Here is a 27,859-nt window from a genome sequence, read left to right as displayed (position 1 = left end):
TGGACTGGACTCATAACTCAGACGCCCTCTACAGGAAAGGGCAGAGCAGGCTGTACCTGCTGCGGAGACTCAGGTCGTTTGGAGTGGAGGGCCCACTCCTGAAGAAATTCTATGACTCTGTTGTGGCTTCTGCTATCTTTTATGGCGTGGTCTGCTGGGGCGGCAGCATCTCTGCTGGGGACAGGAAGAGACTGAACAGGGTGATCCGAAGGGCCAGCTCTGTTCTAGGATGCCCTCTGGACCCAGTGGAGGTGGTGAGTGACAGGAAAACGGCGGCTAAGCTGTCATCCCTGATGGACAACATCTCCCACCCCATGCAGCAGACTGTGACAGCACTGAGCAGCTCCTTCAGTGGGAGACTGCGGCACCCACGGTGTGGGACGGAGAGATTTCGCAGGTCTTTCCTCCCCACTGCTGTCAGACTCCATAATAAAGACTTTAACTGATCAAGCACACACATCCATACATATGCAATAATACTAAGTGCAATAATCCTTTCTGTCATCGTTGTATTTTTACTCAGTTGTATATAGTATTTGTATTTGTATTCTATTTTTATCTTATTGTATATTTATTTTATTTTATTCTACTGTATATAGTATTTTATTTTATTCTATTCTGTACAGTTGTGTACTGTATTTATTCTTATTGTATTCTAATTTTTGCCTCATAACTTTTGCACTGTCCACTTCCTGCTGTGACAAAACAAATTTCCCACGTGTGGGACTAATAAAGGTTATCTTATCTTATCTTAAAATTTGGCCTGGTGGTGGGGAAACTTTAGGTGATCATGTAGGAACAACAAATAACAGAGTCAAAAGTTGACTAAATTCCGTATTCACCCTCTGGTGACCAAAATGCTTATATGAAATACACATTTTGGTCTGGTCCAAAGCAGAGCACTGACCAACACAATGCCAACAATGTACTAACATGCAGCTAGAATTAAATTAAAAAACAAAACTGACTAATCTGAAAACAGGAGAACACTGCTTTTGAACTCTACACGCCAGATGTGACTTAATCTGGAATATTAATGATTTATTTAGCAAATGAGCTGGTATAGTGTTTTTGGCCTGACTGTCCTTGAAATCATTCCATGCAGTAGGTGGTGGATTAAATCCTTTTGTATCATGAATTTTCTCTGAAGTGATGTGAGGAGTGTGGAGCAGGGAAATTATTTTACTGCTATTGTTAAATAATCATCATTATTACCATTGCATTAATAATATAATCTGTAGTTTAGGCCAGACGAGGCCATTTGAATTTCTAGGTTATTCAAATTGATCATTGCTTTAACAATGTAACAGATAGCTTTAAGATGGCCTTAAGATGTTTATGATAATGTTAACTTTGTATTCCAGGTGTAGTTATAGCTATTTTATACATAATGCATATCTGTGCTTATTTGAGTTGATGTTCAGGTTCATTAATGGTCTAAAGCTTCACCTAGTGAGAGTGTCTAGATGATCCATGCTGAGGGAAAACTAGAACATAGAAGGAATTGCAATACATGCTTACACAACAGTTCATTTTAATATCTTTTATATGTTCATATTCTTGTATTAAGCTTTTAGTAGGGGTTCTTGATTAAAACATTTATTTAGTAGATGACATATCCATAGTTTTAGTTCAGTTATTACATCTCTGAGAGTGGCTTCTGTCTCTCTGTCTAGAGGTCAGGAGCTAGTCGCGAGGTGAAATAGGGTGCAATTGTGGTTAGCACACAGACACACACACACTCAGTTAGAGAATCATTTATAGGTGAAAGTTTAATTATGTTTTGCTGGGGTTGCAAAGAGCAGTTTGTAGCAGAACTGCTGCTGAGGTGTCAAGATGACAAGCGAGCATCCGGCAGTGACAGGATGCACCTGTTATGAAGATAGAAGACAATTGTTCTTTTAAACGGTGTCAAAAGTCATTGTGGTTTTGATTTGATCTATGTATAAAATGTATCTGTGACGTTGAAGGGGCGTCATTAAATTTAAGCCCTGACGGTATAAATATCTGTTTATGCTTTGATTAAGTTGAAGATCAATTGCTGTTTCTAGTGATCTTCCCACGTGTGAATTAAAAATCATTGTTTGACCAAGAGCTTCTGGACCAAGGGTGGTTTGTACTCTCCCTCCTCAATTTTGAACCTTAACAGGAGCATAAAACACAAACGTGTGGACTGATCTGCAGCTGCTGGCTTCTCACACATAAAACATTTTTAACATGCCTGCATCATTTGTCATCCTGTTCTGTGATTACATACCCACCATCCCACCTGCTGCACACTGTTTCAGCTTTGATATCTACTACATCATTTTAAAATCACATAGACTGATGTCAAATCCATAGCATGCCATTAGCTTTGTTTTGTTTTTATATCAGCAAAAACCATGCTGATATCAACATTGATATCAAAAATTGAAAGTTGATATTATTCTACTAAAGACAAACCAAGATAAAGTTACACTATATTTCAGCTTAACGTTCAGCACTTCATAACTGCTCATCAGAATATAGAATTTAAAGTCTGATCTAGTCAAACAAAGGCTGATTTATCCTTTTTTTCCATTTTTAATCAACACAGTTAAGCTTTCCATCCTAATCTCTAATAAAAGCTGCAATAATCGGGAGACAATATAACAAAGACAAGAAATAGGGAGTATAGAATGGGTAGTATCTCCCAGGGCCACCTTATACCAACCTTGCTCTCTCCAGGGAACCTTAAGACTGGATCATATTCTTTTCATCATCTGTGACTGACAGTTAAGTGTTACACCACAGCTAATTAGTTTTCCCCCCTCTAAGATAAAGACTGGGGCATGACGATGTGATTATGATTAATTTTGATAATGGCAAGAAAGGCTAATTGTTTTCAAGGTCACAGGAGTATGCCAGTGGCACTAGCCTGTTTTCCATTCATGAGTGAAGTAGCAGAGGTTTTACTTTCATGACATTACAAGAAGAATCGTTTTCAGGACTCAGTGGAAAAAACGTCTGCAGTTCAACGCTTGTCAGGTTGACATCATTCGGATTATTCATTTCAAATGTTTAAACTCTAAACCAAACACTGGCTTCATAGCTTTACCATCAACACAATTGCCAAATGCAAATTTGCACATGGATTCATAACATATTTGTTATATATTGTTGTACTGTATTCATTAGAGGTTGGCTACACACAATCCACAATAAGAAACCATTTATAGAATGAGCCTCAAATTATATTTTGTCACATAAATCACTTTTATATGTTCCTCAGTAGCTCTTGGGGCATTAACATCTGTGAATATTCCTGATAATTTCTCTCTCTCTTGTTTATGCCTATATAGTTTCAAAACTATTTGCAAATAGTGAAAGGAAAACTCCAGAAGCAAATATCAGACCAAAGAAACTCTTAAGTTCAGTCTTGCAATTTGCTTTCACATATCTAAGTTGTTTTTTAAAAAGTATTATTTAATTGTTGCTAAAGGACATTTGTTTTTTGTTATTCCTCTATTTAGCCTCTGGAGCTGTCAATTCCTTAGTGCTCCATAATGAATACATTAAATACAATACAAAGTAATGTATACAACTTTAGTTATTTTGCTATATAACATTATTTCTGTGGGTTATTGCATAGCAGTGGTGTTGTGATAAGAAGAAATGAGAGAAATTAATCAAAATCTATTATAGACGAACCCCCAAACTATATATATTTTTAAAGAGTTTAAAATATAATGTGGACAAACTGCAGACTCATAATACCTGAGAACCTAGCAGATCAACATTAGAATTATCAAAGGTTATGAAAAGCTTCCATGCTGAAGTCTTTTTGAAGCTCCATCAGACAAAACTTAGTATTTTCAAGACTGTTTCCTGTATAACTAAAAGATCATGTTTATACTCAAAATGAAATTGGAGCTGCTCCCGAGAGCTTTCAGCTAAACATCATCTCAAGGGAAAATCTGCAGAGCAGGACAGACAAACTGTACCAATGGAGATGGCTGGAACATGTCTGTCGCATGCCACACAACTCGCCTCGTGCCAGCAGTGCGCTGGATACACCTGGTGGCAAACAAACCACGGTTGATCTAAAGACGCCTGGCACAGAAACGTCAAGAAAGCACTGTAAAGCAAAGGACTGACACCCTAAGGAGCTCCCTGACGTGCTGCAGACAAATTCAGGCAGAGATCCCTCGCTTCAAGTAGCAGATAGAACACAGACAGGATGCGTGAGATAGACACTGCAAAACAAAGCTGAACAAGGTAGTTAAGAAGATCCCCTTTCCAGCCATGCTGTTCAGCTTTTATGTTAAATCCCAAGGGTACAATCCTTCAGTATGCTCTGGAAAGGGACACCCAAGACATGCTGATGAGATTCCCAAACTCTCTTCCATTCATGTCAATACAGGAGAAATCTTCTTCCAAAGTCTTTTCAAAAGTCTAGCTGCCTTTTTTGAGTTTTCGTGAGTGTGACCCCAGATATTCATGGCATAAAACAATTTCTTTTTTGGGACCTTGGTTTTGTTGGAATAACAGATCTACTCACACCAATCACTCTTGTCAGACTGGTATGATGCAGTATAAGGGCCTTGGAAAGAGCACACACACAACAACAGCCATATTTTTTTTAATGTACGTATGTTGAATCACCATAACCATGACATTTGCTAGAAACAGCTGATGTGACCATTAGTGACTTCATTGAATACTGTGATCTGCGCATATCTCAAAAATGTTAAGTTGCAAGCTATACTCTATAAAGAGTAGAGAGGTAACAGATTTGCAACAGCATTTAGTGTTTAGCTGTACCATTGGATTTTTTCCCTGATAAAACAAACACAATCTGTGAAAATGCATAATCTTGGATGAGCCAAACGCCCACCGAGAACCTGCCCGACTTGATGCCACCAATTCGGACACAGCTTTCACTATGTCCCCTGAATGATTCAGTAAAGGCCCAACAAAAGCAAGAAACATTTCACACAGTCAACAACCAAGTTCATAGAGTAAACCTTTCCTGCTACTGAGAGCCAACTTGTCACATGGCCACATAAATGTCTTGTCTTTTTTTTAAATATTATTTTTATCTGAATATTTTTTTACATATGAGCCTACATACACTAAGGTCTATTAAGGAGTCATTTCTTTCGATTTCTGAAGGCATTTATGGATCACAATACACTGTGGAAAATCTATATAGTGTCAAAATGTGTTTGTGTTCTAGTCATCTGAATTTGATGCACTTGATTACCAACGTGTACAGGTTTTAAAAAGATCAATTGTAGGCACCAATTCAACCAAGTCAAAATGTATGAGACATACAATTTGTCAGTTTTATGGCTCTATTCTTTTAGCTTGGTTCTGTAGCAGTTGTACCTGTGTTGTAGCAGTAGAGGTGGTACTGCTCCTTGACCCCCACATCTGCTGAAACTGGACTCGAATCTCAGCAAATGTCTCAATGATGACTGCAATGAAGACATTCTGTAAAAAGAAAAAAAAAAAGAGGACAACGATAGAGTAAGAGCGCTCAGGCTATTCAAAGTCAATGACCAAGTGCAAGCCCATTGCTTGATTTCCTTTCGCTGTCGTGACATTAATTCTCTCATTAGCCAGAGGACATTCTACTAAAAAGGGTAAATCATCATGTTTGTAGGTGAACTATTAGGTTATGTCAATTAACCTTTCGGTGTTCAACGATCTCCAGAAATTATCATGAAAAGTGCAGCAGAGAGAGCCAAGCTCTAACCTTGACAAGCCACGCCAAGAAGAAAATCAGAGTTATAAAGTAGAAGTAGGAGCGCCAGCGAGGGAAACTGTCAATGGCTCTGTACATGAGGAACACCCAGCCTTCCTGCGACGCAGCTTCATACACAGTGAAGATACTCGTGCCTGAGCAAAAACACACAAGAGTCAGAAAGAAGCGGTCAGATGAGAAGCTGATTTCTGAAGAAACAAATGTCAGCATCTGTCTTTCGCTTAACATGTCGATGTCTGTGAACCGCACACCAATTATTATGTTTCCCCCGAAGACTAAGCCATTTAAAAAGATAACAGTTTGAGTTTCTCTTTTTACCTATAATGAGTGTTTACTCTGACAGCTCACAGAGTCCTCATAGTTCTCTTTGTTATAATGACAAGACGGGAAATTCTGTTTGCCAGACTCAAACCCAATCAACTCATCTTTGATGCCTCTAATTAACATAAATTATGTCAGCAGGCCAAGGAAAAATTTAATCTTTGCTGTTTTTCTGATTAACATGCTCTTTGCAAGGAACTGTCTGTTCTTTTACGTCTTAGCCAAAGATGATTTTATGGAGAAACACTATTTCAAGTTATTGTAGTGTTTGAAAAAGTAGAGTGAACATTCTCTTTTTTTATTTTTCTGAGGTATATAATATTCTTCTCTGCACAAATTAATCAGTGTTAGATTGGAAACAAGTAGCTGACAACTGTCATCAAAGGTTGAGTTCCCCAGTTAAACTATTACCATTCAAACATACAAGGTGTATCAAAAAGAATCATCCGATTTTAAAGGGCTTTAATTACCCAGCCATTACGTGCGTTTCTCATGGAAAACTTAATATTCAGCCATGCATTTCAAAAATTATTGCAAGATTTTATGTGCATTGCCTTAAAAAAATATAGCCTTTTGAAATTGGATGATTCTTCTTAAAACACTCTGTATATTTCCTCTTGGTGAGAGTCAAGACTTTGTCATGTGACTAACTTATTCCTAACAAACAACTGAATAACATTTTGAATTGCTGAAATGAAATTTCAGCAAAATGGACTAGTGTACAGCATCATTTTTTTCATTTTATTTTTGGATTCAGCCGATCTGTAGGTTTATAACTTTCATTTCCACCAAACTATGTCTCATCCTTTCGTCCCTAGCAGATTACCCAGGCCCTATCTGATAACTAGCATGATTTTTGTTTTTACCTGGAGGGCTGATGTGTTTTCAAAGTGTATTTTTTAAATATTTTTGAGCTATGTAGAATAGACAAAACAAGGTCATCTTTTCCACAGGTCTTGATCAAATATATGGAAGCCTTGAAGGTGAAATTTTCTAGTTAAATGTTTAGTAACATGTGCTGAAGTTACTCAGTATAGAATTATAATTTTCATTACAGTGTGTATTGTTTGGCCTCCGTAAGAAATTTAAGTTGTAAAATTGTATATATTGTTTAAACAAATAAAAATACACGATAATAAATATTTCTTTATCTGTGTACGTTTGAAGGAATCATTGTGTAGCGCATACCTAGTTCATTGAATCCACTATAACCGAGCTCCTGTCGGCTCAGACCCAGTTCTTTCAGGTCCATACATTTGAAGCCATAAGGACACTGGTAGCCTTCTCCATCAGGGGAGCAATGGGTGTCTGGGATGGTCAAGTTGTTCAATGACACATTGCTTACCAATAAAACAAATACAAAAAAAAAATTACTAGCTCATATCAAAAATGGCAGTGCTTGCAAAAAAGAAAAATGCCTAATAAAAAAGAAAAACAAAGGTTAATGTGTGAATACAATTCCTCTCTTTGTCTTATTGCCACAGGTGTTACCAGGAACAGCTTGATTGGGCTAATGAAAATTAATGCTTTCAAATTGTCTGCACAGACATTCATCCAAATTGTTTATTAGAGGTAGAGAATCAGAGGGAATAATTTATTGCACTATCACAAAGGGCAATCAGAGGCATAGTGGTGAATCCCAATAAAGCTCATTATACCGAGCTGAATAATATCAATGTGTCTTATCTATGATATTCCCTTTCTTGATGACAGAGGAGCGATAAATGAAGCCTGAAAGAAGAGAGAAAATGTCCAGTGAAAAGCAAAAATATTACATTTTGTGAGTGTTATAAGAAATTATTTATGACTGGTTTTCGGCATCTGTAAATTGATAACACAAAAACATAATGATACCCCTTATTAAAGCATGCTTAAGGTCCTAAAATGCTAGTTTCATCAAACAATTCAAAGTATCTAATAAACTTAGATTTATCACAATGTGTAGTGATGAATAAATGTTATGTTATTTCAAAATAAAATGCATAATTTGTTAGAACCTTTTTTTTGTACTTTAGACTACTCATCAAACCTGGAAACAGTTGTACAGTTGTATATAAAACAGTTATAAAACCTCTACAGAAACAAAAAAGTAACACATATTCAAGTGTTATATCTCATTCAACATCATGACCCTTTAATGTCCATATCAGAGAATGCCCCCTGCCATTGTTCCCACAGTTTTCATCAAATCCCATGTGTGTGAAAAGCTAGAGAGCTTGACTTTGTGCCAAGGGCATATGGCAAACAGAGATTAGACACTTCTGCCCACGTGTGACATTTTTCTAAAATTCCCCATTAGATACCCCAATATATATATATATATGTATTGGATTTGGAGAAAAAGGAGCTCAGTAGTAAACAAATTAAATGCCCAACTGCCACACCACTTTTGGACTTATATAATACAGATGAATGACAAAGCTATACATGAATATCACAATGCCCTGGTACTATATTTCCTCTTACTAATGGCTAATATATTCTGTGTCCCTGGGGTGCTTAGGAACACATCAGGGAGGAAATGGAGAAGCATAATGCAAAGGCTGGACAATGCAGGAAAATTTTATTATTATAATTACCATTAACTCTGGCTGCAACCTGGGGGTTTAACCATTCCAGTCACTACCAAAACGTTTGTCTCCAAAAGCATTATTCTAATTAAAAGTTTTCTCCTTTGACACTTTGTACTCAGTGTTTATATGATCTTTAACAAAGACACTTAGCGTAGGTATCTTCTAATTTCTGGAGAGACGATAGTTTAGTCCAAAAAAAGTAAAAAAGTTTATATCGGACTTGATAATCCAAAAAAAGCATCCAATGTTACATTTATTTAATCATTCGTTCTTACCCGATTGTATCATTAGTAACGCAGTGATAGTTAAACGTTCCAAACATTTGAACCCCCAGAATTCCGTAGAGCAGGAGAAAAAACAGTAGGAATATTGACACACTCCAAATCTGTTCCCCGGATCGCCTGCAATGCAAAATAGTACAGAAAGAGATATCTATGAGATATATTTCACATGTACAAAGACCATATGTAATGGAAACGCTTACGACAGTATTTTACTTCAGAATGTTAGTGATGCGGGAGCGAGGAAGCTCAAAGCGAAAGTAGATCCTGAAGGCCCTTATCATGATAAGCGCGCGGGGGATTCTCAGCATTCCCCATGGAGACATCTGATCTACAAGCTCTGCTATTTCAAAGACCTAAAACAACAATAAATTGATTATTAATAATTTTAATACATACTAATGCATGGCATTATGACAAGCTGCACAAGCACCTGCAGAAAAGTGCAATATATTCAAAAACAAAAAGTTGCAAGACACCTGCAGAACCAGGGACACCCAGATGAAAAATACCATGAATCCATCAAACATACACCAGCGGTCCTTCACATAGGAGTTATCCCCCTGTACGGAGACAGAAACAAAGGAGCAACAGTTAAAAGACCAAAGCCTTAAAAAGCAGGAAATACTAACATAAGTTAATAAATGAGACAAATATAACCAGCATCATTCTTCAAGGCCATATTTTCTTTGAATATATTACATTACAATTACATTCTAGGTTGTTTCATGGATAATCTTTATGGAAAAATTCAAGCATTCCCCTCACCTTGGGAAAGTCTGCTGCAGAAAGCTTTTATTGTGATAGAAAATGTTTGTGTGAGTTCAAAGTAATGGCAATATTCAAGAAATACAGAACGTGAAAATATTGTCCCCATTTTGACAAACTAACCACAAATTTCAAACCTATTTTCAATCATTAAGCCCCTGAGGTGTGAACAAACTGAAATGCCAAGGGGGGCCAGCTAAATGGGTATACTTAATTACCGCTTCCAGACAGAGAGGGAGAGTCTGTTAGGAGCTCTTAGGGGTCTTGCACAGGAAGAAAGACTGCAAATACTAGGGTGTGTTCGGAAACACTTTACAGATAAGGACCATCTTTGATTAAACACACTGCTGACAAGAACAAAAGCATGCAATTACTTTACCACACTAAGAAGATCATGTACTTTGGGCAGTAATTTTCCACAGCTAGCTTAAAACTACATATCCACAGTACCATACTTTAAAACAGAAATTACTTAAGCCTAAGATGTCATATCTGCATCATTTATAAAAGTTTATTTCAGATCAGATAGGAAAATTGGAAAACACCATCCTGATTTCAAGACAAAGAATGGAATTCGGCTATCAATAATAACTAAAAGAAACACTACAAGTAAGAAGCAGAAATGTTTCTGTTCTGCTTGAAGTGCACATTTACGTCCAGAGCTAAAACATTTAAATAAAGATAAAGAAGTATCTGATTTTGCAGAAGAATCCCAAATGTAAGACTGTTAGTATTTTATGTAATTCTGGTAACAATATATGATTAGTCAGGTCAGTCAGATTTCTTTCGGTTCAGTGGCTGACTGACCTTTTTGTCGTCAACTTTCTGTTGTAATATATTTTTTATTGCTTGCATAAGGGAACATTTCTGCTAAAGCTGCTGAATCTGGTCTTCTGTGGAAAACAACTTCTTTGGTACCCCTGTAACTGGACTAGCAACAGAGTCTGCCTCTATTGTCTTCAGAAATATAAAGTTTGATGGTGCTGGAGCACAACCAAAACTATTGAAAGAGCATACAATGAGCTTCATCTCACTGCCTTTGAAATGAAGATGGGAACCAGATCTGCAACCGCTCACAGTCAGTGAGTGACTTTCGTGCATCGAGACGGTGATAAAATACCAGTAAGGAGTCAGTCTGCTATCAGTTGTGACTGAATGGGCTCAAGCATGCAAATCAACAAATACTCCAAATCTGTTGCTGTCTGTTGCAAATCTGTTGCCATCTACACAGAAATTCACATATACTTACATTTAGAGTCCATAAGGACCTCTTAGATTTGAAACAGAAATTCAAACATTCCTCCACAAATAGTGACTTAGTTGCTGCAGGATGGCAATTTAACTGCAAAAACTTTATTTATTTTTTTTTACAGAAATATAACCAGAAAACAGCCAGTGGGCAACCAGATGAGTTGAGCCCCATACTGCAAAGAGACATGCTGACTCAGAATGATTGCAATGTGCTGGCAATATGTCTAATTTCGAAATTAGACAGCAATTGTTTACAAACCTTCACCAATCTGACTGAGAATGATTTAGGTCAGCGACTATTTGAAGACAGGTAGCCTCCCACATAAGAGGCCTCCCACCTCGCAACCGAAAGTGGTCACCCAGGGGGGTTGAAGGTGTTGCATGCTCAGCCTCTGCGAGACCAGTTGCTCACTGCAGCTACTCACAATCTGTTACCCAAAAGAATTCAGTGCAGTCACTGAGCAACCACTAGTCACAAGGAGGTCATCTTCATATTTTAGCTATAGTGTGACTGTATAACCATAATGTACATGGGACAGAAAGAGGGGCTAATCACATGTTATTATACCACATAACTTTCAACCACAGTTCACTGCAAACCTTCAAAAATATCACGATCACAGAGAAACAGATTGACAGATTTGAAAAATGTACAAATAAAGTCTCATTTGTTGTCACTCCAATCACTTGCATCAAAGTTGTGAATAGTTTTTAAAAAAAATAAAGAAATATTATTAGTCATAATTTATTTGGCAGTAACGGTCTGAGATTAAAAAAAACAAACAAACAACACCTGCCATTTTTCTGGGGTTGCTAGTCATTTACTGCTACTGCTCACAGAATTTCACTGACACTCTCTCGTGGCCATGATGCAGCAGCTACCTTAATGATTCCTCTGATGTGCATCTTGGCGATCATCTCAGCAGTGTAGAGAAACATGAGCAGTGTGTCCAGCGTGAATGTCACATATTGCAGCGGAGGGTAATGCTCGAACGTCTTTGGGGTGTTCATGCACACAGAGATGACACTGATGATGGCACAGGCTCGCAGCAGAGAGTGCACCCACTGATGGAAGGAAACAACAAAGGAAATAATTCCAAAAATGAGCCTTAATATCTTTCTGTATTCTTAATGTTGTCCTTAGCCAGACACACGCGTACACTCACTGGTTTATTTATCCAGAAAATGTCAGCACTGTCCGCGAGGGTCTCATCTGGCCCAAAGTCAGTCATGGGCTGGGCCTCGACCCGTGAGCTCTGTTTCCTCTTCAGCATGCTGGGGCTTGCTGTGCTATACAAAGAGTGGATCTGACACAGGGAGGGAGGCAGACCACACAATGACCAAAGATAAACAAGGAACAGGGGAATACTCTGGCTGCATCCAAGTCTGGGCAGTGGCACTACAACTTTTTCAAAACTTTAATCATATCATTATAATATAAAAATTTATTTAAGACATACTTAAAAAAGTGCAGGTGCAAGGCACTTGGCCTGCCAACAATCACTATACCTCTTAAAAATGTACATAGTTAACCAATGCAGAAATCTAGTGTATTAAATAGTAGTAAATGAGACGTGTATCAGGAGTGGCTTCTGGGTGTTTTTACATGTAGCATCAAAATTTCCTGCAATGTCTAGTCCGAAGAGTAAACTTCCCTGACTTGAATTGCCAGAGCAGATTTTTGGTGATTAAAACTGAATGCGTTGCATTGTTGAATGGCCACCGTGATACACAACGCAGCACACATGGAACACAGAACAAGTGTATTACGTTGGAACAGCTCCAGTAACTTACCATTTGAAAAGATCACGCATGATCTTCCCTGTATCGAACACCAAAGTGCCAGTAAAATATGCTGTACATTGTCCGGGGGTGTGACCAAGTGTTACCTGTGCATGTCAGCATTTGTTTGTATCTTTGTGCGAATGTATGTATGCAGAAAAAAGAAAACTTTACAGGCCATTTTAACCTAAGAACACAAGAAAAAATGACACTCTGAATGGAGACAAAGCGCACATACCAAAGGGAAAAGTAAAGCTGAAATTGCTCCAGCACTGCACATAACATGCGATCAGGCATACCCTGTAAATAACACACAACAGTTAGTCAACATTATGGCTTATATGGTATACAGTACACTACCCACATCTACAGTACGCTCATAAAGACAGGAATGCCCACCACGTCTGACATCAAGGCATATATGCGACACACTCTGTGAGTGAGTGAGTGAGTGGGGTGTTGTGGAAAAAGAAGATGGGGTGGAAGAGGACCACGGGGACTCACTGTGAGGCTCCTCATTGGTGCGTTCATCCCCAGGTCACAGAGGGGTGGAGAAACCAACCAGAGAGACAGACTAGAGATGCAAAAAGGAGATTGTCCTAAAGGCCTTGAGGTCCTGCGGCAGCAATCAGTGAACGGTAGCAATCATAAGAGCAGTAAAAAGGGATAAGAAAACATTTTTATGTCATATTCGGCACATATTTTAAAAACACAATGTCAATTTTAGAGTAAGTCAGTTAAGCTGACTGAACAGAGATGAAAAGAAAAAGCATGTCTTGCACTTGTGTGTGTGTGTGTGTGTGTGTGTGCGCGCGCACACACACATATGTGTGCATGTAAAACAGCTAACAGCATATGCAAATGCAACAACAGCTGCTGCCCCAATGACTTGATTACATTACATTTTGACTTGACCTTTGCTGGCTGACATATGATGCAAAAAATATGTAAACATACTTTGATGATTAAATAAAAATTGTAAAAAATCTCCTCTTTGAAACAGAACTCTAAGTTAGGATTGGAACGAAGGCAGAACAATGTCACGGTATCACATCCTTGTTTCCTTTTTATGCCCCCACCAAGAAAAGAAACTGTCCATCCATGCTACAAACCCCATGTAGTTAGAAGCAATTTCCCAGTGTAATTGCTACACTTAACATATGCAGATGGAGACGTGAGGAAGAGTGAAAACAAAATTACAGGGTCTAAGTGCTATTATGTGGGAGTATAGGTGGCATAGACTGAAATTACTTTCCCATTTGGAGAAAGGACATGTTCCTCACAGGAAAAAATGTGATCTCTGGGCACATTAATTGTAACTGTGAGTATTTGTTTGAGTATGCAAACTTTCTTTGTTGAACTTCTATTTTTGAGTGCATTTTGAGAGCAGCATCTTCTTTCAAGACACAAGAAATACTTTTGTAGATGTGGGCATGCAGGTCATTTGTTCAATTCTTTATCTCTTAACCATAACCTACAATGATACTCAGGTATTCATAGCTGCTCTAGCACAAATCCCCTGTATGGTTGCTTATGAAAAAGTTTTTTTTAAGTTAGTGCCACTTTTCATATAGTGTCTTTGATTTTTCTGAAAATCGACAGTGCCCCTTATAATCCCGTGTGCCTTATGTATGAATTCTGGTTGTGTTTACTGACCTCGAAATGATTTTATGTGGTACACGGCGCTGGAAAATGTTTTAGTACGACTTTGCTAAGCTACGAACCTGCTCCGCTTGATGGGCATTACGGCTATCGTAGGCAGGAGCCTCGTGGAGTGATACGTACTGTGCTTCCACATAATATTACCGTATTGTGTGTGTATAACCTCTTTTTAAGTTTTGTGGATATTATACATGGTTACGCTGAGGATATGTCAGCCAATTTCCACTGGGAATGCCTTTTGGTTAAACTGTCAGCAAGGAATTTGCATTTGCACTGTTAAATCTTTATATAAATTTAATGCATATAAAAAACAGCTGCTTGTTTAAGTGAAAATACGTTGATTTTTTATTATTTTTTTGGCACGAATAAAGTTGTGGAGTTGTAAAGTATTTTGTCTAGTGTCAATTATATCGTCAGTTATATCGTTATCGCAAATTTTCAAATGTATATCGTGATAAATATTTTTGGTCATATCGCCCTGCTCTAATCCAGACATGATTGAAGTACAGACTTTCAGCTTTAATTCAAGATGTTTAGCAAAATAAATGCCTTAACTGTTCAGGAATTACAGACCTTTTTATACATACAATAACCCCACATTGTCAGAAGCTCTAAAGTAACTGGACAATTGACTGACAAACAGTTTCACGACCAGTTGAGGCCCATCCCCTTGTTATTCTCTGAAAAAATACTACTACAACATGAGGTCCAAAGACTTGTTGATATAAGTTAAAGAGGCAGTCATTAAACTGAAAAAGCCAAACGAACCTATCGGAGAGCTATGCGGTAAACACATAACAAATGGTCAAATCAAAAAAGTGGTAGGATTTCCATGGTTAAGAACAAGCCCTTCACAACATGAAGCAAAGTCACGGACACTCTTGAGGAGGTCATTATCAAAGTCTGCACTAGTGCCAAATAGCCTTATAACTGTATTACGATAGTTCAAGAAAATTTGCAATCACAATATTTCTGATGATACAGGAAAAAAAAATGCAGAACAGTGTTTTATTGGCACTTGCAGCTTGGAGGAAGCTGAATTTATAAGTGTAAGTAAATGAAGGCCATTTCCCATCCTTGTTTTCAAATGAGCCACTGTTATTTTTTTCCACCCTTCCTAATATGAAGTGTCAATTTTATGGAACAAGGTGTGAGCAGCAGAAGCATGATAGTGCAATAGTGACACACCATAAGTCAAATGTAAGCACAGAAGTATATTAGGCAGTGTTTTTCCCAGAAATTGTAAGTAAAAAAAATCACTGCTTATGACTTTAGTTTAACAATAACTAAAGTAAGCCACCTAACTCTTCAGTAGCTGCACAATATTGTCACACAAAACTAAAAAATATTTTCTGCCTGGGTTGTTGTAGTTTGCCATGGATCTTGAAAAGCCATGCTTTTCCACGGTTTCTGAGTTCCATCCCGTTTGCTCTTCCTGTCATATGAAGCGCAGCTAGCTAATTTTTGCAGCAATGACACGTAGAGTTTCTTGTTTATATTGGGTCGCACATCACCAGCTATTAGTACCTTCTTCTTTGTTGCCTAGTTGTAATCAATCGTGCGTTTTCGCCTTAAGCCTTGTCTGGAACAATTTTCTTGCATATTTTGCAAAGCAATGTGGGTTTTTTTGGAGGTTGCTGAAGTAGCTCCATATTTACATACTAAATCATTACCAGAGGTTGACACTTGGCTCTTGCTCTCAGACATGCCTGGCTCTGTCTCGTTGTTGTGCACACTAGGGAATGTAAATGCAGTGATATCACTATATAGCATTTTTATGTTCTGTAAAAAATTATACCGGTATTATTGATGACAAGACAACATAGACTACAATCAAGAGACACCTTCATTGAAGTAAAAATAAAGTGGGACTAGGCCACTAGTGTTTATTGATATTGTGACTGCTGACAGCAGTAGTAGGGTGAATTGTGAAGTGTACAGGGCTTTACTCTGAGCTCAGATTCACAGGGTTGAGCTTTTTAACCACCTCTAGTTAAAAAGCTCAACTTATCCATTTAAGCTTCCCATTGCAAATGGATAAAAGCATACTGCAGAAAGCAAACTATGAGTGTCACAAGGGAAAGAACTGGGATATTCATTAATTACCAAGTCAGTTACCTGTGTTCAGTCCTACAGAGCATATTTTTCACTTACTGATTGACAAAACTAAACGTAGAGAGACCTACAAACAAGCAGCAAATGAAAGCAGCTGCAGCAGCCTTAGTAGAGCATCTTAACAGAGGGAATGCAGCAGTTGGTGTTGTCCATGGATTCTAGATTTCAGACATTCATTAACTGAACAGGATTTTCATCCAAGTATTAAAAATAGCCCTGATATTTAAAATGATGTTAGTTTGTCCAATTAATTTTGGGCCTCTCAAATAGGGGCGTTTGTTTAAAACTGGCTGTAGTTCCCTAATGCTGTACTTTTGTGAAGTACCTCTTGAATTAAAGCTGAAAGTCACCTCAATCAAATCTTGATTATTGATTTTAAATCCACTTGGTGTAAAGAGGCAAAATTTAAAAAAAAAAAAGTGTTACTATACAAAAAATATACAGACCTAACTGTATACCAAATGCATAAAATGAGCTAAAAGGCAGACTTTAAAAATACATTTTATGAAGGAGTTTAACAGTATTTAAACCTTTCATTTACTCACTGCATCAGTTTGTATTTTTTTTCTATTTCACAAAGCTCCCACAAGGGCAGCGATTACAGCCTTGATTAAGTTAAATTAATGCTATACCTTCAAATGAATTCCCCAAACAGTTCCAAGCTAAGATTCTCACTACTTTGTCTTGCATACAAAGCCAAAGTGATCAGAAAAGCACATTCAAAGGAATGCTGACAATTTAGGTCAAACCTTCACAACTATTCAGTGGTAGGCCAGTAGTGTGGGTATATTTAAAATGAGACTGACAAAAGCTCAAAGTGGTGACAATGAAAAGTAAAGTGGTAAGCCATTACAGTAAAAACAAAGACCTAAAAGACACTCCAGTGCTTGACACATATGAAACAGCTGGCTCTGCAGGATGATAAATGTGTAACTACTACTATGAGTGACCCACTTCACATTTCAAACTCGCATTCATCTTTTTCAGAAATAGTGTATGCTGATACAGACGTTAAATATTGTGATTTTTGATGTCAACATTAAAAAAAAAAAAAATCACATAGCACTTAGTATGTCACCTAATGACTGATTGTATTCAAATGCATTCCAAAGGGCTGCACAGATTAGCATCAGTAGCAGCCAAAAGTTGTGTGACGTTGGGCTTTTTTGCAAATAAACTGACATTTTCCAATTTCAGTAGCTGGTGTTTATCTGCTTTGCCAGATCAAATCAATGGATAGATGTTGCAAGATAGTGCCGTGAAAACTGAACATTTACAGGGATTACAGGGATTACAGCAAAATGAAAATGAACAAATTTATATTGGCCCAGTTGTTTAAACGAGTGGATCCCCAGGATGCCAATGTTCATATAATGTTTGTATCATTTCTCCTTCGTTTTAAGGTTTCTTCTTGAAAACATAACTGCACAAACTGTGATGAGGTGCTTATATAACCTTGAAAATGTTCTAATTAATCGATGTAAGAGAACGAACACCTGGATCAGGTTTCCTGATTGGGAACCACGAGGGGCTCACGAGCAACTGTGAAATCCTAAAACCATTTCAGGAAAGCCACTGACAGGCTGCAGCATATGACCGATCCCACGTCGTGTAAAATGGTTGTCAAACCGCTGGATATCCATACTATGACTGAAAGCTGAATGAATGACGTCGGAAGAGCAAAGGTTACTATGGAAACGAATATGAGCAGCTGCTATAGGTGCAAAAACAAGCTAAATACAACAATATACATGAATATGTTCAAGCATAGGGCCTACATGAAGCTATATAATACGTAACAACCTGACCACGTGACAGTGTAGCAAATACACTGCAATGTTTGACGAGGGCCTACTCCGGAGGATGAGATTTTCCTCACTTCCTGGAGGACCAGTAAGCTAGCGCGCGGCTGCACCTAGCCTCAGACGCATCCTAAAAACGCAACTGCTGAAAGTGACTGGCGACGGGTGGAGAAGCAGAGAAAAGAAACACGTTGAATCACTTACGAGAGGAGGGTTTCTTTTATCTGCCGCGTCCAGCGTTGTCCATGACATCAGCTGTTTTCCGGCTGTGTTGGGATCGTATGGAGAACGCGGGAGCGCGCAGGTAGCAATCACATCAACAGCACTAGTGCGTGCTGCGGAGGCGCGCAGCCGTTTCCGTGGTAACAGTTTAAGATCGCCATGCTGCTCTATCACATCATACAAGTATATTTATTTGCATTAATGGTAATCGCTTGATACGCAATTAATTTGAACAGACTATATTATTATTATTACTATTATTATTACTATTATTATTGTTGTTGTTGTTGTTGTTGTTGTTGTTGTTGTGAATAGTTGGCAAAGCTTGTCTATGAGAGATTTGCTCAAAGACGGTAAAAAATGCAGCGACAGTTGTCTGAAGATAGGTCTGTCCTAACAATTAATTAAATTTAATGTGCATTTTACATTTAACAATGGATAACTATCACAATGTACATTTCAAATTCCTTTAATTTTAAATATGATTATATTGTCTATTCTGTAAAATAGTCAGATGTCTATTCTTATTAATGTACAGAATTCACCTGCTTGCTGCTACTACTGCACATTCACCCAATGTATATACTATATATATAATGTTCTTCCTCCTGAAAGAATACAACCATTGGATATGTATTAAATCACAACTGTGCTCTTCATGTTATAGAAAGTAAAAGACAAAAGTGGAAAACTTGGATTTCTTACTAAATTTCTGTAATATATCAAGTGACCTGCCTTCACCTGATTTGATATTGCATGGGTGGGTATTGTCCAAACGTGGGTGTAGTTTCAGTCGTAGTAAATTCAGTAACTGAGGTGCAAATTGGTTTTAACCAAAATATCTTTTTGCCATTTAGTTGCTTGAAATCACCCAGGGGTGCTGCAGTATCTTGTAGAACCGGTTGATTATTTGCCATTGATGTGCATTGTTGTTAAATATAATCTTCTGAATTGCTCTAGTAGGGAAATTTAGCCTGCTAATCACTTCATTCTATTTCAGTATTTTAATGAGCCATGATAGTGTGATATTGACCTGAACCCCATCTGAGCAACCAATATATGTATCATGCGCTACATTTTGTTTTGGCATTGTATGAGCCATATTTAGTGGGGCATCTGGATTACATGCAGAGATTCAGGTGTCTTGTTGAGCCACTTAAAACTGACCTATGACTCATTCAAAGGATAAACCAGTGTTGTGTCTACGCATAATTTAACAGCATAACAGACAAATAACCCATTTTATGGGTTATTTGTATTTTTAGGCACTTTTTATTAGCAACCTGTCATAAAACACATAAGTCATTCCAATTTATTTAGTCAAATCTGCTAAAAATGTCAACGATAACAGTTCAACAGGCATAATATAGCATTTTTGCACAAACAAGACGAATTCCAAAGAGCTGTTAGCCCAACATGTCAGTCCTAAAAACTATGTTCAGTAGTTCAACAGTATCTTAAGTGATATCCTTAAGAAATGGGGAAAAAATCCAGCAAAGACACAAGACATGAGAAATCCATCTGACTCTTGAGTTGACCCATCTACTCTTTATTGATGAAATGGTCTCTGTGGAAGGACTGAAAATAATTAGCAACAGGTCTTATGGAGGGATGAATTCAAATTAAAAAGTTTGGATCAAAATTGTTGTCAATATGTATGACGGAGATTCAACAGTGTAAATCTGTAAAACACAGTGGTTTTATTATGGTTTGTGAGTGCATTTGCTGTGAGTCAGTGGTGTCAACATTGAACTGAATTATGAATGCAGAAAACTGTGGTCAGATTTTTATCCACCATACAGTATCATCTGGAAAGAGTCTGATTGACAAGGGCTTTATTTTTCAGTATGGCAATGATCACAAACTCCATGCCAATGTAGCAAAAGCATACCTGGATAGAAAAAACACACTATGGAACACTATGAGTATGGATTAGCCTCCCCAGAGTCTGAAACTCAACATTATTGAAGCAGTGTGGGATCATCTTGACAGAAAACAGAACAAAAGGAAAAGGCAGCCAACATCCACAGGAGAGCTTCAAGAAGCCTGGAGAACTATTCCTGAAGACTATTACAAGAAAACTTGTCTAAGAAAGTTCAGGCTATGTTGAAGAATAAAGATAGTCATACCAAATATTGACTTTGCAGCTCGTTAGAACTGTATAAATTCTGTTTGTGCTTTATGTACTGTATTTCCATTTGTGTTTACATATGTTTCAATAAATCACTGCACCTATATCCAGTGTTCCTCATGGGAGGTGGCTCAAAACTGTTATGCAGTACCCTAAGTACTTCTCTGTTATGCTACTTTCTGTTTCTATTCTACTGTTATTTTGTACAAAACATTGAATATCGTGCACTATACCATTTATTTAAAGCCTTAATTCCCTGTTATTTTGGAGGTAAATAACATTATTATAGATAAAGCTACCACGCAATAAAAAAATTGGATCCATGCTAACAATTCACCATATACTGAAATATACCTGTTTGCCAGAGCAGAGGTTTGCTTTGCTTTCAAATAATTATTCTTATCATCATTATTTAATATTATCCCTGCTAAGTCAACTCACTATAGCCATGATTTACTCTTATTTCTTGTATTTGTGCAAACATCAGAAATGTGGCTCACACTTAGTTAGTCAATATTCAACCCGCTGCTCCTTTTCTCCTCCACTTCCTTCAACCTAAAGGACCATGATGCTAGAGGACAAGCTGTGCAGCTACTGACAAAGATCACAGCATTTTGTGTGTGTTCATATATATGTGTTTTTGTGTTTGCCACAAAAGACTTATTGGTTTTGTGAACTACTGATTTGAATTCATAATGTGGGAATAAGAGCAAGACATTCATCTTCAAGCAGTTTCTCTGAACAATTCCTCGGCTTCTTTTATGACAAATGGATACACTCTAAATGTTGGGGCGGGGGCTTGCCTCTTTGACTCTGGATCTTATTTATTATTAAAACACCAGAAGAAAACTTAGAAATAAAAACACTGCAACGTAGAGAGATCATCTGGAAAAGGAAAGGGGAAAGATTGAAACCAAAAAAAAAAGTTAGAGAAGCCGTCTGCTTCTAATTACTTCTCAAACTGGTGACTTAGCTTTTCATCTTGGCAGGTTTCCCTACTTTAGCTCCTGCCCAGGACTGTGTCTGAGAGTCAAGACTAATCAAAGGCACTTGTATGTGGAGGACTGTTGGCCTCTGAAGGAACCGAGCCAGTTCAGGCCAGCCTGCTGCGTTTTCTCTCCTTTACTCCTTTTCTTTTCCCTCTCCCTTCTCTTCCTGTCTGTTTCAGGAGTGAAGGATTGGGGCATTCCTTCAAGCCACTTTACTTCAGCTTTCTGTGGGATTTAAACATGCACACTGAGGTTTTGGTACAGTCCATGTTACTGCCGTTCTTTCTGATCCTTCTCTCTTTCATTGAGGACTCTTTGTTGCAGTCGGTGAGGTGAGTTTCCACACAGCTTTGGGGTTTTTTTTGTTGTTTTTCTTGTTTATTTTAGGATAGTTTGGAGAGCAAGAAGGAAAAGGGAGGTGCAGACTTGCTGACAAAGGCGACACTTATAGAGTGCAATGTGGGAAAGTTTAGGAAAGTCTATTCCTATAGTTTACTCTTATAGTTTTATTCTTTCCTGTGCAGTTTTCTTTATGCCACTTTACTTGCCATCATAATGCTGCGTGTGTCTCGGATTCTGTCGTCTAACATTGGATGCAAACTTTTTTTCTGTTTTGTTTTACTTTCTTTTTGCACAGTTCAGCTTTACATTCTTTTGCAGTTGAGCTTATTGTGAGGGAAAAAAAATCTCCAGTTTAAAAGGATTTGCTGTGGGATCAGTTTATAGCAACAAGCAAAATCAAAATAATGAGGAAAAGCCAGAAACAGAAAAGGGTAATTGCAATGAATATTATTTTGTATCAGAGCTTTTACTTGTTTTTGCCGAAAGAACGAACATTCAAGTTTAAACCTCAAATACAAACTGTAAATGGAAACAAAAGTACATCAAGTCAGTCACTGAAACTGGATACAGTAACGAATATAAGACTCATTTCTGTTTACTTTGCTACTCTAAAGTCGAGCCCTGGTTAGCAGAACTGTAAATATTTAACGATGACATAAAGTTGTGGGTGTTTACTCTTTAGCAGGTGCACTGTGCCTCTGTAGTGATTACATTGCATATGTAGTGTACAGGGGATATTTATTGAACAGCTGCAGCTAACCCACACATGCATTACAGAAAGTAACAGCTACTGGGAATCTAGGTAGTTGCAATATTTTCTTCAGTTTTTCCAATGTACATTTGAATAATTTGTGTTTTATTTGTTTGCCAGTTATGTCATCATATTGACCTAGCAGTGTTAAAAAAAAGTGTAAAAATGCTAAGCAACAAAGTTATAACCTCAATTCTGTAAGCACAGCCAAGGAGTGCTATGCAATATCCATATTATGCTCAGCCCACACAATATCCTTAGAGCACATGGATTAAGGTTGTAGAGCTCCACCTGTAGTCATAAAACTATGGTAACGCTATATCAGCTTTATTTTTTAATCGGCACCTTTCTCTCTAAAAGGCCTTTAAGAGGAGCCCCTGTGGAACAACAAGTCACATGATGCCCATGGGGCTCATAGGCTTTTTTCCCCCATACTCAATGATGCAAAAAATGTTTCCTAATATGACTCAAATGTAATAAAACTAAGCCATGGGACTGAAAACACATCTTTGAAGATAGTCTAGAAATGGGAAATGGACTGAGTACTCACTTCTCAGATATTTTGTGCTATTATTGAAAGCTTTAAAAGTTTAAAAAGCTAAACAGTGTAGTGCAATGTACTACCAACCTTTTTAAAAAAACAAAACAAAAATATGAATCAGCTGCTGCTGCTTAGAGAGAAGCTACATCTCATGAATTATCTATGGCGGTCGTGGCTCAAGAGTTGGGAGGTCGCCTTGTAATCGGAAGGTTGCCAGTTCAAGCCCCGTTGTGTCCTTGGGCACTTCTACTTCACTTCAACTTCACCCGTTGCCTACTGGTGGTGGTCAGAGGGCCCGGTGGTGCCAGTGTCCTCGCCTCTGTCAGTGCGCCCAGGGTGGCTGTGGCTACAGTGTAGCATGCCATCACGAGGGTGGATGACTGGATGTGTAAAGCACTTTGGGGTCCTTAAGGACTAGTAACTAGTAAAAAATTTTGAAATTTCTTGGTATGCTGAAGCATTAAGCATTCCTTTCACTGGAATTAAGGAGCTGAGCCCAACTTCTGAAAAACACTCCAACACCATAATCCCCCCCCCCACCAAACTTCACCCTTGGCTTAGTGCAGTTAGACAAGTACAGTTCTCCTGGCAACTGCCAAACCCAGAATCATCCAGTGGATTGCCAGATGGAGAAGTGTGAGTCGTCGCTCTAGAAAACACGGTTGTAGAGTCCAGTTGTGGCGTGCTTTCCACCACTAGTTTGGGCACTTTGCATTGTGCTTGGTGATGTAAGGCTTGGATGCAGCTGCTCAGCCATGGAAACCTTGGCATCCCCTGATAGTGCACTGTGAGTTTACATGGCCTACTGCTTTGTGGGTGAATAGCTGTCGCTTCCACTTTGTTATAATACCACTAACTGTGGAATATTTAGTAGTGGGGAAATTTCACAACTCAACTAGTTGCACAGATGGCATCCTATCACAGTACCACTCTGAAATTCACTGAGCTCCTGAGAGTGACGCATTCTTTCACAAATGTTTGTAGAAGCAATTCTCATACTTAGGTACTTGATTTTATACACCTGTGGCCATGAAAGTGATTGAAACACCAAAATTCAATGATGTGGATGGGTGAGTGAATACTTTTGGCAAGGTTTTGGTGCTCAGAGCAATTTGCCCAATTTCTTTGAAGAAGTGGTAAGAAGTGATAAGAAGTGATGGCCAGTCCAATGTCTTTCTTCAGTCAGTTAATTAAAACTGTACATTTTGCAGTTTTTATTTTCTTGGATAGCCAAGAAAGTTACTACTGTCCCCTGGAGACATAGTAACAAGGAGAAAAAAACAGTTAAACAAAACCCAAGTTAAAACCAAGGAAAGTCCAAAATTCTAATGTGGAGCAAGTTAGACTCTCTTCACCAAGCATTAATTTTATGAATTGGAATGTTATTTTACTATTTTGTGGAATTCTGGTTGTATTCTTGGGAGGTACTCTACAGAACAAAAGCCAGGCATTAACCAGATCTATCACTGATCAGCTGAACTGGACAGAGTAACACAATCCAAAAAGGTCATTTGAATGTCATGCTGCCGTAAAATAAATAAAAAAATGAATAAATGTAATCAGATACATTTCAGTTCATTGCATCGTGTGGCTGAGCTCTGTGATCAGGCTTAAAAGGGCCATTACTGATTAAAGTCTGTGTGAAATGGGGCTTGTATAACCTCCCTGTGACACTCAGGACAATCACATTCTGTATTTAATTTTAATAGGAGGGTCAAGAACACTTGAGCTGTTGATTTTTGGAAATGTGTTCAGTTTTCAAACGCGGACATCTGGCCAATATCAAGAGAGGGCAGGGATTTAAAAAAGAATGCCAGACGGCATCCAAATGAAACAAATCTCACTCAGAAACGCTTTAGGGTAAAACTCAGAAAACAGCTCCTAGAGTGTGTTAAATGAAAAGTGCATTTGTGTCTGTACGATTGGGTTTATTTGAATTTATTAGCTGTGCATGTGGTCATGTGTGTGTTTCCAAGGCGTTTGTTATTACTTGATAAAGACTCAAATATATGGGCTGTGTGTTACATTCTTCCCACTTTTGTTTTCTTAGACTTCTTTCTTCCAAGCCATTGCATCGAAAGCTACATGTGTTAAGTCCTACCGCACATACCAAATATCTTGAATAGGTCTCTTTATATGTTTAAAGAGAGATGCTGATGCATGACTGAGGAAATATGTCTTTTCGATTTGGATTTGCAACAAAAACAGGTGTGAACACACTTAAACTTTAACCTCATAATAAAAGTTGTGGAAAATCTGATCTTTCTTTTTCCCAGCCAGGTGGGTGGTGTTTGCAAGCTGTCCACAGAGTCATCCTTGCGCCGCTGCCGGACGCCTGATGGTAAGATCTGCAGCGGAAGGGGAAAATGTAACTGCGGCATTTGCATCTGTGAGGCCATAGAACCAGGGAAGTTCTTCGGTCCGCGCTGCGAGTGCCACGACTGGGTCTGTGCTACATATAATGGGAAAACCTGCAACGGTGCGTATGATCCTGTCCTCATTTCTAAGGTCTCAAATGTTGCTATTTTGCCAAAACTACTGGCATCTCAGAGACAGGCACAGGCACAGCATCTCTTTTGGCACATGTTTCAGTGCACTATTTGATACAGCAATAGTGAAACTTGACTCAGTTACTTGTCACTATTAGACACTTAGATGGGAAGATTTGGAGTCACATTTTAATGCACACTACATTTACTGATACCTAACACAGTTATATGGGTTTCTATAACAGTAAAAAGTCTGTTGTTTTTTTTTCTTCACATGATCTGAATTCTAGGGACATGCTGCACATATTTTACCTCTTAGATATGGTTGTTAGTGATGGTTCAGTAAGCGATGCAACAGAACTCTTCACTCCTCCTTACATCAGAGGAGTTTGGCAAATAAACTGTGCACCTGAAGTGCAGTGTTTGCTCCAGCCAGGTGCAGGAAGAATGGAAACCGTAATCATCAAAATGTCTTTCATATTATTTTTTTGGCTTTAATAGGCATTAATATTCATTTGATATGAATTTTGTAATTCAGACTTGGAATGTTTTAGGGTATTTTTGTTTCACCTGTATTTCAGAGTCAGAAGGGTGCAATATTGTGTAATTGACAGCCCACATTGTCTTGGCAGTACTTCAAAGGGTTTCACTGGTAATAGGCAGCTGGTTGGTTCTCAAATGTTACCAAGGCATTAGCTTTTGTTGGAAGGAACGGCTTTGAACTTACCCTGCTGCTTGAAATTTTATAAGTTCACAGAAAGAACACTTAGAGTGCACCTGTACTCAAGAGCAAGTTAAATCATGGTTGGTGAATAGTTTAAGACATAAAGGTGTAGATATATCAGAAAATATAAAACTGCTATGATTTTACACAGTTGCGTGTTTATTAGCTAAATGTAACTAAAACCGATGCAGTCTGATGTAACATACTATAACAGTGACCAGTGTTACTATTTTTTTGTAACTTTGTGACTAGTTGATGGTCATCTTTCACTAATACAGGCAACAACAACTGTGAATTAAATATATGTAATAATAGATTATATCCTATTTGGGGCATTGTTTTGGATTCATTGGCTGGAACAGTGTTTTGTTTCATTCTAACTGCTCAGAGCAGTTGTTTTGTAGTAGACCCATGTTGTGCTTAAAGTTTGTTGTGCTCTGTCCAAATGTATTACGTTAGGTTTATAACATCTAGCTGATTTGATTCTCAAAATGTTAAACTATATCACAGGGCTATTGTACTGGCCTACATTAGCTGTGAACAAACTTACAAAATAAACAGGCAAACATTTTAGACAATATGTTCACGTAAACTCAATTTGCAATCTGTTACCAAGGCTTAATATGAATTTATCATATGTGGTACTTTGGAGGGTATGAGAAATGCTGGCTCCTCAATGGCAATGGAGGGAAAAACAGTTCTCATCTTTTTTTGTGCATTGTCCTCTTTGGCCACTGTTCTATGAATGTCAAGGTTTAATGGAGATATGTGTGCACGCAGACTAGTTCTAAAGAAGATATATATCCGTGTGTGCGGGTGTGCTTGCGTGTGAGGGGTAGAGTGATTTATTTGTGTAGACAAATTGGCTGCTGTGAGGAGCTCATTATGGTTCAGCAGTCTGGAGCAAGGCCCTGCTTCAGTCTGATAATGGGGTTTCACTCACTAGTACACAGACTGCCAATGGAACCTAAATGCATCAAGAGAAGGATGGATTTTCACACCCAGACAGACACACACACACACACACACACACACACACACACACACACACACACACACACACACACACACACACACACACACACACACACACATCCATCATCAGGCTCAGTCTCATATTGTAACACACACACAGCTAGCCATACGCTCACAAAATCATTTGCCCATGGAGCAGGTCATAGAAAACACATTTAAAGCACACTGAGAAGAAGATTTGCCCCCAAAGCACCCACCTAACCTCTCTACCCACAATGCCCCATGCAGCATGGGCCTGTCGTCAAAGACTGGTCCCCAAGTTCCATCTGCAGCCTTATCTGCCTTTCACAACCACCCATTGATAAGATCCAAATAGATTTTTCTCCAAAGGGATAAAGTCTATCCTTTT

The 27,859-nt window shown here is 38.2% G+C and overlaps 2 protein-coding genes across 6 annotated transcripts in view; one reads left to right on the top strand and one right to left on the bottom strand.

Moving 5' to 3' along the window:
* Positions 1 to 18,640, bottom strand: part of nalcn (sodium leak channel, non-selective) — a 74,310-nt gene extending 55,670 nt beyond the window's left edge. For 2 of the 5 annotated variants that reach the window (XM_004567966.2, XM_004567967.2), the window contains exons 1-12: positions 18,491 to 18,640; positions 13,212 to 13,323; positions 12,946 to 13,007; positions 12,092 to 12,232; positions 11,808 to 11,990; positions 9,675 to 9,698; positions 9,386 to 9,469; positions 9,123 to 9,262; positions 8,901 to 9,026; positions 7,241 to 7,392; positions 5,723 to 5,865; positions 5,353 to 5,457 (exon numbers count right to left, since the gene is read on the bottom strand). In XM_004567966.2, the coding sequence (XP_004568023.1) occupies positions 5,353 to 5,457; positions 5,723 to 5,865; positions 7,241 to 7,392; positions 8,901 to 9,026; positions 9,123 to 9,262; positions 9,386 to 9,469; positions 9,675 to 9,698; positions 11,808 to 11,990; positions 12,092 to 12,232; positions 12,946 to 12,987 (1,140 nt within the window). In that variant the 5' untranslated portion in view covers positions 12,988 to 13,007; positions 13,212 to 13,323; positions 18,491 to 18,640. Of the gene's footprint in view, positions 1 to 5,352; positions 5,458 to 5,722; positions 5,866 to 7,240; positions 7,393 to 8,900; positions 9,027 to 9,122; positions 9,263 to 9,385; positions 9,470 to 9,674; positions 9,699 to 11,807; positions 11,991 to 12,091; positions 12,236 to 12,945; positions 13,008 to 13,211; positions 13,324 to 18,490 lie in introns of all 5 variants that reach the window. The other 3 variants (XM_012923774.2, XM_004567968.2, XM_012923776.2) reach the window with 3 other exon arrangements.
* A 3,043-nt stretch (positions 18,641 to 21,683) lies between these two features.
* itgbl1 (integrin, beta-like 1) overlaps positions 21,684 to 27,859 on the top strand; it is a 53,154-nt gene continuing 46,978 nt past the window's right edge. The window contains exons 1-2 of the mRNA XM_004567962.3: positions 21,684 to 21,960; positions 25,539 to 25,741. Coding sequence (XP_004568019.1) covers positions 21,869 to 21,960; positions 25,539 to 25,741 — 295 coding nt within the window. The 5' untranslated portion in view covers positions 21,684 to 21,868. The remainder of the gene's footprint in view (positions 21,961 to 25,538; positions 25,742 to 27,859) is intronic.

This window comes from Maylandia zebra, linkage group LG16 (genome assembly GCF_041146795.1).
Source record: "Maylandia zebra isolate NMK-2024a linkage group LG16, Mzebra_GT3a, whole genome shotgun sequence".
Lineage (NCBI taxonomy): Eukaryota > Metazoa > Chordata > Actinopteri > Cichliformes > Cichlidae > Maylandia > Maylandia zebra.
This window is presented reverse-complemented; position numbering and strand designations above follow the sequence as displayed.